This window comes from Lissotriton vulgaris, chromosome 4_1 (assembly GCF_964263255.1).
Source record: "Lissotriton vulgaris chromosome 4_1, aLisVul1.2, whole genome shotgun sequence".
Taxonomy (NCBI): domain Eukaryota; kingdom Metazoa; phylum Chordata; class Amphibia; order Caudata; family Salamandridae; genus Lissotriton; species Lissotriton vulgaris.
This window is the reverse complement of record NC_141691.1, coordinates 1,801,187,845-1,801,201,959: the sequence shown is the minus strand read 5'-3', so window position 1 is coordinate 1,801,201,959 and position 14,115 is coordinate 1,801,187,845. Positions and strand designations below refer to the sequence as shown.

The 14,115-nt window shown below is 47.0% G+C and overlaps 1 protein-coding gene across 1 annotated transcript in view; it reads right to left on the bottom strand.

The window, feature by feature from the left end:
- Positions 1 to 14,115, bottom strand: part of LOC147724578 (fibrocystin-L-like) — a 1,433,379-nt gene that overhangs the window by 553,588 nt on the left and 865,676 nt on the right. The window contains exon 44 of the mRNA XM_086966122.1: positions 6,550 to 6,706. Coding sequence (XP_086822248.1) covers positions 6,550 to 6,706 — 157 coding nt within the window. The remainder of the gene's footprint in view (positions 1 to 6,549; positions 6,707 to 14,115) is intronic.

Below are 14,115 nucleotides of genomic sequence, written 5' to 3'. Positions count from 1 at the left end.
CCTGGGGTGAGGGATCAGTTTCAGGATACCACCCATGAACCGGTATGAGGTAGAGTAAAGAAAGGGTGCACAACAGTTGAGGCTACTGCTTCCCACTCTGAAAAGCCACAGAGATCAGACACCCCTGGATGGCCTGGGGCCTGGTTATGGATCCTGACAGCTGTCAGTTGCCTCTGTTGGCTGTTGTCCTTATGTACAGAGTTTTCCTTGGGGACAGAAATCTAATACAAGTGGTGAAATGGGCCACATCACTTTGTGGTCATGGTGGTACTGTCTGCCTGCTGAGATTAATCTGCAAGCAAATTGGGTTAGGTGGTACACAGATGGGGTCCACAAGTGAAGAGAAGGGTTCCCCATGGGTCAGTTTGGAGCCTTAAGGTGCCACTTGGTGGTGCTCTAGATCTCCTACCTTTTCCTGGCCATTCAGACACTTGAGGCATATTCTTAAGGAGGGAAATGTGCAATAAGATTATATATCCACAAGAACCTTTGTAACTGAAGGTAAATACCTTTTACATCAGAGTCATACATTTTATGAAACATACAAAATGACAAGCAGATTTCATAAGACTTGGCTGACATAATTTAATAAACCAAATATGCATAAGGAGACTGAACAGCTGATCCAGCAGAGTGAGGGACGCAAACCTGTAACCGAAATCTATAACGTTTGCATACCAGTGTCCTAAGTGTGAGTGAAGGCATTAGGATCAAGTGGGACGCTAATCTAGGGACACAACTTACCAATACACAAAAGAGTGCTGACCTAAACAGCAATTGGCAATGCTCAATGTAAATTGATTCATTACAAATGTGTTGTTGCATACACTTTTATCTGGAATCTGTGAGAAATTCCCGGAGGACAGGACTTAATCAGGCTCTTTGTAGCTCCATGGTGGAACTATGAGATGGTTGAAACCTTCTGTATGAAGGTGATACATATACTTTCTGATATGTTAGTTTTTTTTAAGCATAGTTTAATTAATGTTGTTCATGTTAGCAATCCAAATGATTATGGCATTGTTTTACATTTCAGAAGTCATCCCATATTACACAGTTCTTCTAATAATATGTTCACTATCATACAAATTTTCCAATATATTTGCCATAATCAATCAACCTTTGCATGTACAATTATTTCCATTCTTATAGATGTTGTACCTATACACAGGTTTGATGACTCAGTAATAAAGTAGTCCAACCTGGAACACGATAACCTTCCCCAACTCCCCATTATCCCACCCCCAATCCCCCCAACTGGCTCACTCCCTTGTTTGTCGTCTTAGGGTTCAGTTTTACAATTTCCCTTTGGGTTGTCTCGTTGTAACTAATGTACTTATTAAGCAGTTTCATATTAGAGAGTGTTGTATAGGGGGACGGCGCTACATGGACTCAGTGACTTGTGGTGGAGGGGGCGACACTCACTCCGGCCCAGAGGAGTCGGTCAGATTCTTAGCCTTCATTGTTTCCAACATTTGTTCCCACTCCATGGAATTGGGAATTTTGCACACCCCACAAATGTTCTCTCTTCTGATGATGGCACTTTCCGCCCCTCCCCATCGGACCATCTCTGTGTGCCAGGTGTGTAATGGAAGGGAAAAGGCTGATTTCCACCTCATTGTGATGGCACATTTCGCTATGAAGATAGCCATATCCACAAATTTATTCTGTATTCTATGACTTTTTTGGGTGGGGTGTAGCCCTTGTAGGCAGCTATCTGCTGTATCCCAGAAGGAGGTGCCTGTCGTGTCCTGAATTACACCTCTGTAAGACCTGGGACATTGGCGTGGGTCTCCCTTCCATTTTTGCTGTTGCCTCTTGTATTTTTGCTGGTGTTTAGATGCTTTCGGCACTGTGCCACTGCTATTCAGTGCAACAGTGCAAGTGCTCCCTATTGTAAATTGATGTATTAATCAGTGGTTCCATGTTTGGCTATTTGGTTTACTTGTCAGACCGTAGTCTAGTGCACTGCGTGTGCCAGGGAGTATAATTCAAATGCTGCTGGTGGGCCTGCAGCACTGGTTGTGTCACCCACAGAAGCAGCCTTGTAAAATGTGTCTAAGGTCTGTCATTGCAGAGCCTGCGTGCAGTCTGGTACTGTCATGCTGACTGGGCAAGTGCACCCACTTGCCAGTCGCTAAACCTTCCCTTTTCTTCATATTAGTCACCCCTATAGTAGGCCCAAGTGCAGGGTGCGTTGTAAGTATAAGGTTGGACAAGCCCTGATGTGTGTGGCATGTCCTAATAGTGAATTACAGCCATTTTAGTTTTTCACTATTGCAAGGCTACCTGTTCTCCATAGGGCAGAATGGGCTGTTAGAATTGTTACATTTTATAATCCTAACAGACTCAGAGAACATGGTAGAAATTCGAGTTTAGTATGCCTGGACTCAGAATAATACAATACATCTTTTAGTAAAGTTTATTTTAATATTCTGTGTTTGGAAATACCACTTTTAGAAAGTAGGTATTTGCTTGTCTAACCATTCAAACCTGCCTCTGCTAGGTTGTGTATTAGTTTGTCTGGTTTTGTGAGTGACAGGGCTGGGGAATTCCAGGAGACAGGCTGAGTCACCCAGTGGTGAATAGAGAGATCTGCATCTAGATGGGAGATGCACCCGAACTCTGAATAGGGCTGTGCCTGCCTTCCACAATGCTGGCTCCACCCCTTGGGGAGCGGCTGATGTCTCTGCCCTGCGCACTGAAAGAAGAGAAGGAGTCCTGTCAACAAAGTGCTCCAGGACTGTACTTGCCTTCCACAATGCTGGCTTCACCTCCTGTGTGGCGTCTGATGTTTCTGCCCTGCACTGTGAAAGGAAAGGAGAAGTCTGGTAAACAGTGTGCTTAGGAACTGGGCTGGACTAGGCAAAGGCCCCCCTGCTCTCACAGAACAAAGGATTTGGGGTATAAATATTGGGACCCTGCTCCCATGAAATTAGATCACTTTTGGACTACAAGAAGAAACCTTTACTGAGGAGAGGAACCTGAAGAAACTGAGGAGACACTATTTCCAAGCTGAAATGCTGCTTGGGGGATTGGCCTGCAGTGGTTGCCTTACTGTCAAAGGAAGGAGAAAGGAACTTTGTGTACTTTGCTTTCAACTTGTGAAGGATCTCCAAGGGCTAGGAAAATAGCTTGCCTTCTGCTGAAGTCTCAGGGACAACAGGCTTCACCCCCTAACTCCCCAGAGTTCTTTTGCCAGTGCCTGCTGCTGATAGGGCCATCTGAGGATCTGCGTGTTGCAAGGAGCTGGAAGCGCAACTCAACGAGAAGAAGCGTGTCGCCGTCGCTGAGCCTGCCGTCGCAACTCAGAAGAAGGAGGGTGTCGCCGCTGAAACTATCGCACTGCACTGCACCGCATCGGAGAGAAACATGCCGCAACGAAGAGGAAGCGTGTCGCCGTCACTGCTGCTGCCGTTGCAACTCTGAAGAAGGAGGGTGTCGACGCTGTGGTTGTCACACTGCACCGTATCAGGAGAAGAATCTCGCAATTAGGTCGGAGTGTGTCGCCGCCGCAACTGTTGCATTGCACCGCATCGACAAAGAGCAACTCGCATCCCCCGAGAAGCGCGCCGCCATCGCAGCTGCTGCCGTCGCAACTTGGATGTCGCCGCTGTAGTTGTCGCATTGTGCTGAAGCTTCACGCATCATGGGAGAAGAGCGTCGCCGCTGGAGCTGCTGCCGTCGCATCTTGGATGTCGCCGCTGTAGTCCACGCATCGAACCAAAAACTTCTAGCATCCTGACAAGCGTGCCGATTTCTTTGTATCTGAACTTTGCAGCATTTCCCATCACTGCAACATTGCTTGTCGTGGAAGCGCAACGCAACTTAAGGTACATTGACGCAGAGTGTTTCATCTAAGAACTGAACTAAGCTTAAATCTACCATCTTAAAGAAATCATAGTATGTATTTCTGTCATTTATGGTCTTGTTGTTACTCTATATAAAGCATACTTACTTTTTATATAAAACCTGTGTGGTGTCCATTTATAGTGCTGTCACTGGGTTACTGTATGTGGTCACAAATGCTTAACTTACAACGCCTCTGAAGTAAAGCCCTTCTGCTCATGCCAAGCTACCTAGAGGGTGAGCAGGGGTTATTTTAGGTGTGTAATCCCCCTTATCTTGACTAGAGGAGAGAGTCCCTATTTGTCACAAGTACCTACCTGTGCCAACTAGAGACCCCCAAATCTAACAACCCCCTTACATTGACCAAAATCCCCTCAAACATAGACATTCCCATAACATGTGGAGTATATCAGCATCCATCGTCTTACACCTAAGGCAGCAGGCTTGTGCATCTAGATATATACAGTTGAGGCGGTGAGGGGTAAGGTATGCCCTATGTAAGATAATGTATTGACTATACTTAAATTTTGCATTTCGGGACACTTTTGGGGGGAATTCTAGAGCATACGCCACTCCTTGCCTGTTATGTCTCTACCAGATCCCTCACCCATGTTTCCCGTAAAGGCACCAGAGAGGCCCCAACATGCGTTCTAGCGTCTTTGTACAGACAGCAGATTAGGTGATGTCCCTCTCCCTTCAAATATACTGTTGCTCCAGTCCATCTGTGGAGGGTTCATTCCCGTTCGGGGCCCAGTGTTTCTTAACATAGTGAACTATGGTATCTTGTAACATGAATAGTGGGTGGGGAATTCCCTAATTGTGGATGAAATTGTCGTGGTCAGCTAATATGCCATCTTTAAACAAGGTACCTACCATTGTCAAGCCCTCTTGTGCCCATTGTAACATCCTTCATCTTGCAATTAGGCCTGTTGTAGTGGGTTTTCCAAGTAGTGGATCATTAGGTGAATATGGGGTAGTTTGTTTGGTATATTGCAATATCCGTCTTCAATATAGGAGGGCTGTCTTGAGCAAAGAGGGAGTTTCAGGTGGTATTTTGGAGTCAGGCAGTAGTAGTGTATGTAATGTTTCTTGATCTAGTTTTTGTGTTTTGTACCCAATTTCATTTAGAATGCGTCCTGCCAGCCAATATGACAACCATTGCAGTTGGACAGCCATGCAATACGCTCTGAAGTCAGGAGCCCCCAGTCCCTCCTCCTCCGGTTTCAGTTATAGTTTTGATAGGCTCACCCTCCTTCGTCCTTTACCCCATATCAGCTCCCTGAGAAGGGTGTCCAGTGTTCGAAAAACACTGGCAGGGATCAGAATCGGTATGTTAGTTAAGTAATATAATAATCTGGGGAGTAACACCATCTTGGAGATGGCTAATATACCCATAACCGAGAGAGGTAAGGATGTCCAGAGGGAGACCTGGGCACGTTGTGATCTAATTGTTTTCAGCAATTTCCCTTCTAGTAGGTTCTGAGGTGTTCTATATATTTGTATACCTAAGTATGTGAAGGTTTGTGGTGCAACCATCAGGTCAACTTGACCAAAACAGACAGGTTCTGGATCTTCCCTATATTGCATAAAGAATGCATGTGATTTTGTTACATTAATTGCCAGCCCGAGACGTCTTCAAATTGCTGGAATATTGTAGGGATGGGTTCCAGATCTATAATTAGGTCTTTAATATATAATATAAGATCATCAGCATATGCCGACACTATATGTGTGTCTCTCCTAGTGGGATCCCTTTGTTTGCAGCATCCCTCCTCCAAAGTTTAATGAGTAGAGGTTCTAATGCCAGTACAAATAGTATTGGTGACCAAGGACAGCCTTGTCTTGTTCCTCTTGCCACCAAGTAGGGGGGAGATAAGTGGGATCCAGTACGGACCCGAGCAGTAGGTGCAGTGTATAGAAGTTTGACCCACTTCATATAACCAGGAGGTATGCCGAATATTCCCATAATTGCGAATACAGTTTAGTGTATCAAATGCCTGCTGGAGGTCAAGAGAGATACAGCCAGTCTTACAGGAGATCTCCATAACATAGTGCAGGCGCCGTACATTCAGGGACGAATTTTGACCCGGAACACAGCCACACTGATCCTTGTGTATGAGTTTCGGAAGATAGGGGAGGAGCAGACGGGCCAGAATTTTTCTAAGCATCTTGTATTCGGTAGATATTAGGGAAAGAGGGCGATATCCTGACATGTTTTGCGCGTCTCTGTTTGGCTTGGGAAGGGATCTTTCTGATATGTTAGGTTGATTGTTGATTCTGTCGTCCAATCTATGCCTTTGATGAATGGTCTCAATTCAAAAAGCAACAATTTCATCACAAGGTCATGTTTAATTTGGCATGGCACAGGTTAAGGTATGCAATGACTGTGGTAGATAATGGGAGGGTTTAACATCAACATTCAGGATGTGGCGCTCAGCTCACAGGACCAGCTAAGATGGGCTTCTGTTGTGAGTAGGAATGATAATGTTTGAATTGCTGTTAAATAAATTATAATGTTATAGGGGTTGATTTGACAGTGGGAATTGATGAAAATAAATACTAGATTCAAAAGCTGCACTATATTAACTGTACGAAACCTTCACATTTAAATGTGGAACCATGATGAAAAACTCTGAAGAAGGATTATGGAACGTTTATGTTTTGTTCCTAACTGTAAATCAAAAACGAGATTGCCATTACCAGCTTTGCCATTCCTTTGCCACCAATGTTGACCTTCACTTTTGTCCGCTTAGAGGGAGAGTGTGCAGCCGTCCTGCAGATGATGTGCGTGTTGTTTGCAGACAGAACAGCGCATGTTTTCCCTGCGATGGTGACGTCAACATCCTCAGTATTCGAGCTGCGAAAAATAAGGAACACTCTGACGTCAACAGAACTGGGCTGGTGAAATTACTTTAATGTTCTTCACTGATGAAAAAGCGTCTCTTAATACTCACATATAAGAATGCATGGCTTTCGAAGGAATTCTACCGGTTTGAAATACGATTTTTAGACCAACAAAGCAGTTTGCTTGTTTGCATTTTTTGACTCAGGGGCATATTATCAAGCCTGGGCGATACAATTATCGCCACTTTATTGGCAAGAAACTGCCGTTAAAGTGGCGATAATGGGCTTGATAATATGCTCTATGGAATTCCAATCGAAGCTCATGTTAGGTGTGCATCACATCTAACATGAGCTTCAATTGGAATTCCATAGAGCATATTATGAAGCCCATTATCGCCAATTTAGAGGCATTTTCATGCTGATAAAGTAGCGATAATTTTATCGCCCAGGCTTGATAATATGGCCCTCAGATTCTTATTTAGGAAAGTTGGTCTTCCAAGAGGTCACACCTCGAAACGATTTGGCATGAAGCTGTCATGTGGCTGTTATCCCGACTATTTCATAGTACATGCCAAAACAGAGACTGCATCAGCTTGACGATAAGGCATATCAGCAAATGTGAATAATGACACCAAGGCTGAAGCAAATACAGAAACAGGTGTGTCTCCACTGGAAGCAGCATGACCATAGGGTCTCTTGGCTGGGCATCTGAGCGAGCACTGGGGACCACAGTGATCACGAGGATTCTAAAAGATTTTCTTGCATAGTTACTGCAAATAGGTTGCAATTATCTAATTTAGTTCCTGAATGTCAGTCTCAGGATTTTGTCGAAAAAAGTGACCACCATACCAAGGGGCTTATTTACAAGCCCCTTGCGCCACCCGTACGTCACTTTTTCCATGCTAAAAATGACACAAAAGTGGGGCAAGAGGCTTGTAAATAAGCCCCCAAGAGTTAAGGAACTTACAGACCACACTAAAATAATCGATCAGGGGAAAAGTTGCTTTAAGGATATTAGAGTAAATCAGTAAGGGCCATTTACGAATGTATTGTTTCATATCTTTGCATAATAGTTTTATATTTATGATTTCAAACATTTCTGGCATTTCAGGGTTACACAAATGTTCCAGAATATCGTTTATTAAAAAAAATCACTTCAAATACATATTGTGTACTAAATATTGTTTACAAAAAACAAATCACGCCCCACTGTGCCTAGCTTTTCTATTCTTAACTACAATGGGAAGATATTTTTGCAGGCGTGACTTAGAACAAGAGATTCACGTCGGACGTTATTCTGATGACGATATTCTCTAAACCCTCACAAAATTCACCAGAAACACACATGGAAGTTTTCGCAATGCTGAAAATTCAAGGTGCAAAAAGATTTATGAGAGAGGTCCAGTTAGACCTGTCAGCCTTAAGGCCAGGGAGCATCTGAGCCTCTAGCTGTCCCTCGTCAAGGTTGATATTAGCCAAGATTATTCCCGGCCTCGAGAAGCTCTCAAACAGGACTGGTGATCATACAGGAGGAGGTTCTTACACATTTGCAGCAGCTTTCTGGTGACTTCTCTTTCCAAGATATTGCTTTGATTGATTTATTGAAAAGTTTTATGTATTGTGTGACCTGTACCTGAACAGAGGTGTCAGAGCACCTTATTGAACAATATTGCTTACATGTTTGGGATTATGTACAGTTTCTTGGTTCTTAGTCTAACACAGGCAGGACTGAAACATGTTATAAGGGGTTACTACTGTGGTTGGCTTGTTTTCCGGTCCAGGGAAGACATGGCTTGGCAGTTTGGGCTGGACTGTTCCCATGAGGCACAGGGTCAGACTGATTTGCATATGGCCATGTCTGAACTGGGGTGGCAGAGTGGGCTAAAGAACGGTGATGGATCAAACCCTGATCTGTTGACTGGGTGTGAGTGTTTGATTGGTTCGGATGCTCCGTCCATCACCACCCCCTTTTGTACCCCTTTGTTTGCCATAAGTTGGCAGGGTATGCTCAGACGTCAGTCCCTTGCTCACTTTGCCAACTGGTTTCAAGCAAGCCTGGCTGATGACGGCTGATATGTCAGAAATCTGTCCTAGGAAGCTCGTTTCTGATCCAGGGAAGACATGGCTTGGCAGTTCGGACTGGACTGTTCCCATGAGGCACAGGGTCAGACTGATTTGAATATGGCCATGTCTGAACTGGGGTGGCAGAGTGGGCTAAAGAACGGTGATGGATAAAACCCTGATCTGTTGACTGGGTGTGAGTGTTTGATTGGTTCAGATGTTCCGTCCATCACCACCACCTTTTGTACCGCTTTGTTCGCCATAAGTTGCTCGGGTATGCTCAGATGTGAGTCCCTCGCTCACTTTGCCATTGGATTCAAGCAAGCCTGGCTCATGACGGCTGAAATGACAGAAACCGGTCCTAGGAAGCTTGTTTCCGGTCCAGGGAAGACATGGCTTGGCAGTTCGGGCTGGACTGTTCCCATGAGGTACAGGGTCAGGCTGATTTGCATATGGCCATGTCTGAACTGGGGTGGCAGAGTGGGCTGAAGAACGGTGATGGATCAAACCCTGATCTGTTGACTGAGTGTGAGTGTTTGATTGGTTCAGATGCTCCGTCCATCACCACCCCCTTTTGCACCGCTTTGTTCGCCATAAATTGGCAGGGTATGCTAAGACGTAAGTCCCTTGCTCACTTTGGTACTGGATTCAAGCAAGCCTGGCTGATGACGGCTGAAATGCCAGAAACCGGTCCTAGGAAGCTTGTTTCCGGTCCAGGGAAGACATGGCTTGGCAGTTCGGGCTGGACTGTTCTCATGAGGCACAGGGTCAGACTGATTTGCATATGGCCATGTCTGAACTGGGGTGGCAGAGTGGGCTAAAGAACGGTGACAGATGAAACCCTGATCTGTTGACTGGGTGTGAGTGTTTGATTGGTTCAGATGCTCCGTCCATCACCACCCCCTTTTGTACCGCTTTGTTTGCCATAAGTTGGCAGGGTATGCTCAAAAGTGAGTCCCTTGTGTTTGCCATAAGTTGGCAGGGTATACTCAGACGTGAGTCCCTTGCTCACTTTGTCACTGGATTCAAGCAAGCTTGGCTGATGACGGCTGAAATGCCAGAAACCGGTCCTAGGAAGCTTGTTTCCGGTCCAGGGAAGACATGGCTTGGCAGTACGGGCTGGACAGTTCCCATGAGGAACAGGGTCAGACTGATTTGCATATGGCCATGTCTGAATTGGGGTGGCAGAGTGGGCTAAAGAACGGTGATGGATCAAACCCTAATCTGTTGACTGGGTGTGAGTGTTTGATTGGTTCAGATGCTGCGTCCATCACCACCCCTTTTGTACCGCTTTGTTCGCCATAAGTTGGCAGGGTATGCTCAGAAGTGAGTCCTTTGCTCACTTTGCCACTGGATTCAAGCAAGCCTCGCTGATGACGGCTGAAATGCCAGAAACCGGTCCTAAGAAGCTTGTTTCCGGTCCAAGGAAAAAATGGCTTGGCAGTTCGGGCTGGACTGTTCCCATGAGGCACAGGGTCAGACTGATTTGCATATGGCCATGTCTGAACTGGGGTGGCAGAGTGGGCTAAAGAACGGTGACAGATGAAACCCTGATCTGTTGACTGGGTGTGAGTGTTTGATTGGTTCAGATGCTCCGTCCATCACCACCCCCTTTAGTACCGCTTTGTTTGCCATAAGTTGCTCGGGTATGCTCAGATGTGAGTCCCTTGCTCACTTTGCCATTGGATTCAAGCAAGCCTGGCTCATGACGGCTGAAATGCCAGAAACTGGTCCTAGGAATCTTGTTTCCGGTCCAGGGAAGACATGGCTAGGCAGGTCGGGCTGGACTGTTCCCATGACGCACAGGGTCAGACTGATTTGCATATGGCCATGTCTGAACTGGGGTGGCAGAGTGGCCTATAGAACGGTGATGGATCAAACCATGATCTGTTGACTTGGTGTGAGTGTTTGATGGGTTCAGATGCTCCGTCCATCACCACCCCCTTTTGTACCGCTTTGTTCGCCATAAGTTGGCAGGATATGCTCAGACATGAGTCCCTTGCTCCTTTGCCACTGGATTCAAGGAAGCCTGGCTGATGACGGCTGAAATGCCAGAAACCGGTCGTAGGAAGCTTGTTTCCGGTCCAGGGAAGACATGGCTTGACAGTTCATGCTGGACTGTTCCCATGAGGGACAGGGTCAGACTGATTTGCATATGGCCATGTCTGAACTGAGGTGGCAGAGTGGGCTAGAGAACGGTGATGGATCAAACCCTGATCTGTTGACTGGGTGTGAGTGTTTGATTGGTTCAGATGCTCCGTCCATCACCACCCCCTTTTGTACCGCTTTGTTTGCCCTAAGTTGGCAGGGTATGCTCAGACGTGAGTCCCTTGTGTTTGCCATAAGTTGGCAGGGTATGCTCAGACGTGAGTCCCTTGCTCACTTTGCCACTGGATTCAAGCAAGCTTGGCTGATGACCGCTGAAATGCCAGAAACCGGTCCTAGGAAGCTTGTTTCCGGTCCAGGGAAGACATGGCTTGGCAGTTCAGGCTGGACAGTTCCCATGAGGAACAGGGTCAGACTGATTTGCATATGGCCATGTCTGAACTGGGGTGGCAGAGTGGCCTATAGAACGGTGATGGATCAAACCATGATCTGTTGACTTGGTGTGAGTGTTTGATGGGTTCAGATGCTCCGTCCATCACCACCCCTTTTTGTACCGCTTTGTTCGCCATAAGTTGGCAGGATATGCTCAAACATGAGTCCCTTGCTCCTTTGCCACTGGATTTAAGGAAGCCTGGCTGATGACGGCTGAAATGCCAGAAACCGGTCGTAGGAAGCTTGTTTCCGGTCCAGGGAAGACATGGCTTGACAGTTCATGCTGGACTGTTCCCATGAGGGACAGGGTCAGACTGATTTGCATATGGCCATGTCTGAACTGAGGTGGCAGAGTGGGCTAGAGAACGGTGATGGATCAAACCCTGATCTGTTGACTGGGTGTGAGTGTTTGATTGGTTCAGATGCTCCGTCCATCACCACCCCCTTTTGTACCGCTTTGTTTGCCATAAGTTGGCAGGGTATGCTCAGACGTGAGTCCCTTGCTCACTTTGCCACTGGATTCAAGCAAGCTTGGCTGATGACCGCTGAAATGCCAGAAACCGGTCCTAGGAAGCTTGTTTCCGGTCCAGGGAAGACATGGCTTGGCAGTTCGGGCTGGACAGTTCCCATGAGGAACAGGGTCAGACTGATTTGCATATGGCCATGTCTGAATTGGGGTGGCAGAGTGGGCTAAAGAACGGTGATGGATCAAACCCTGATCTGTTGACTGGGTGTGAGTGTTTGATTGGTTCAGATGCTGCGTCCATCACCACCCCTTTTGTACCGCTTTGTTCGCCATAAGTTGGCAGGGTATGCTCAGAAGTGAGTCCTTTGCTCGCTTTGCCACTGGATTTAAGCAAGCCTCGCTGATGACGGCTGAAATGCCAGAAACCCGTCCTAAGAAGCTTGTTTCCGGTCCAAGGAAAAAATGGCTTGGCAGTTCGGGCTGGACTGTTCCCATGAGGCACAGGGTCAGACTGATTTGCATATGGCCATGTCTGAACTGGGGTGGCAGAGTGGGCTAAAGAACGGTGACAGATGAAACCCTGATCTGTTGACTGGGTGTGAGTGTTTGATTGGTTCAGATGCTCCGTCCATCACCACCCCCTTTTGTACCGCTTTGTTTGCCATAAGTTGCTCGGGTATGCTCAGATGTGAGTCCCTTGCTCACTTTGCCATTGGATTCAAGCAAGCCTGGCTCATGACGGCTGAAATGCCAGAAACTGGTCCTAGGAATCTTGTTTCCAGTCCAGGGAAGACATGGCTAGGCAGGTCGGGCTGGACTGTTCCCATGAGGCACAGGGTCAGACTGATTTGCATATGGCCATGTCTGAACTGGGGTGGCAGAGTGGCCTATAGAACGGTGATGGATCAAACCATGATCTGTTGACTTGGTGTGAGTGTTTGATTGGTTCAGATGCTCCGTCCATCACCACCCCCTTTTGTACCGCTTTGTTCGCCATAAATTGGCAGGATATGCTCAGACATGAGTCCCTTGCTCCTTTGCCACTGGATTCAAGGAAGCCTGGCTGATGACGGCTGAAATGCCAGAAACCGGTCCTAGGAAGCTTGTTTCCGGTCCAGGGAAGACATGGCTTGACAGTTCATGCTGGACTGTTCCCATGAGGGACAGGGTCAGACTGATTTGCATATGGCCATGTCTGAACTGAGGTGGCAGAGTGGGCTAGAGAACGGTGATGGATCAAACCCTGATCTGTTGACTGGGTGTGAGTATTTGATTGGTTCAGATGCTCCGTCCATCACCACCCCCTTTTGGACCGCTTTGTTCGCCATAAATTGGCAGGGTATGCTCAGACGTGAGTCCCTTACTCACTTTGCCACTGGATTCAAGCAAGCCTGGCTGATGACGGCTGAAATGCCAGAAACCGGTCCTAGGAAGCTTGTTTCCAGTCCAGGGAAGACATGGCTTGGCAGTTCGGGCTGGACTGCTCCCATGAGGCACAGGGTCAGACTGATTTGCATATGGCCATGTCTGAACTGGGGTGGCAGAGTGGGATAAAGAACGGTGACGGATGAAACCCTGATCTGTTGACTGGGTGTGAGTGTTTAATTGGTTCAGATGCTCCGTGCATCACCACCTCCTTTTGTACCGCTTTGTTCAGCATAAGTTGGCAGTGTATGCTCAGAAGTGAGTCCCTTGCTCACTTTGCCACTGGATTCAAGCAAGCCTGGCTGATGACGGCTGATATGTCAGAAACCGGTCCTAGGAACCTTGTTTCCGATCCAGGAAAGACATGGCTTGGCAGTTCGGGCTGGACTGTTCCCATGAGGCACAGGGTCAGACTGATTTGCATATGGCCATGTCGGAACTGGGGTGGCAGAGTGGGCTAAAGAACGGTGATGGATCAAACCCTGATCTATTGACTGGGTGTGAGTGTTTGATTGCTTTAGATGCTCCGTCCATCACCACCCCCTTTTGTACCGCTTTGTTCGCCATAAATTGGCAGGGTATGCTCAGACTTGAGTCCCTTGCTCACTTTGCCACTGAATTCAAGCAAGCCTGGCTGATGACTGCTGAAATGCCAGAAACCGGTCCTAGGAAACTTGTTTCCGGTCCAGAGAAGACATGGCTTGGCAGTTCTGGCTGGACTGTTCCCATGAGGCACAGGGTCAGACTGATTTGCATATGGACATGTCTGAACTGGGGTGGCAGAGTGGGCTAAAGAACGGTGACGGATGAAACCCTGATCTGTTGACTGGGTGTGAGTGTTTGATTGGTTCAGATGCTCCGTCCATCACCACCCCCTTTTGTACCGCTTTGTTCGCCATAAGTTTGCAGGTTAGGCTCAGACGTGAGTCCCT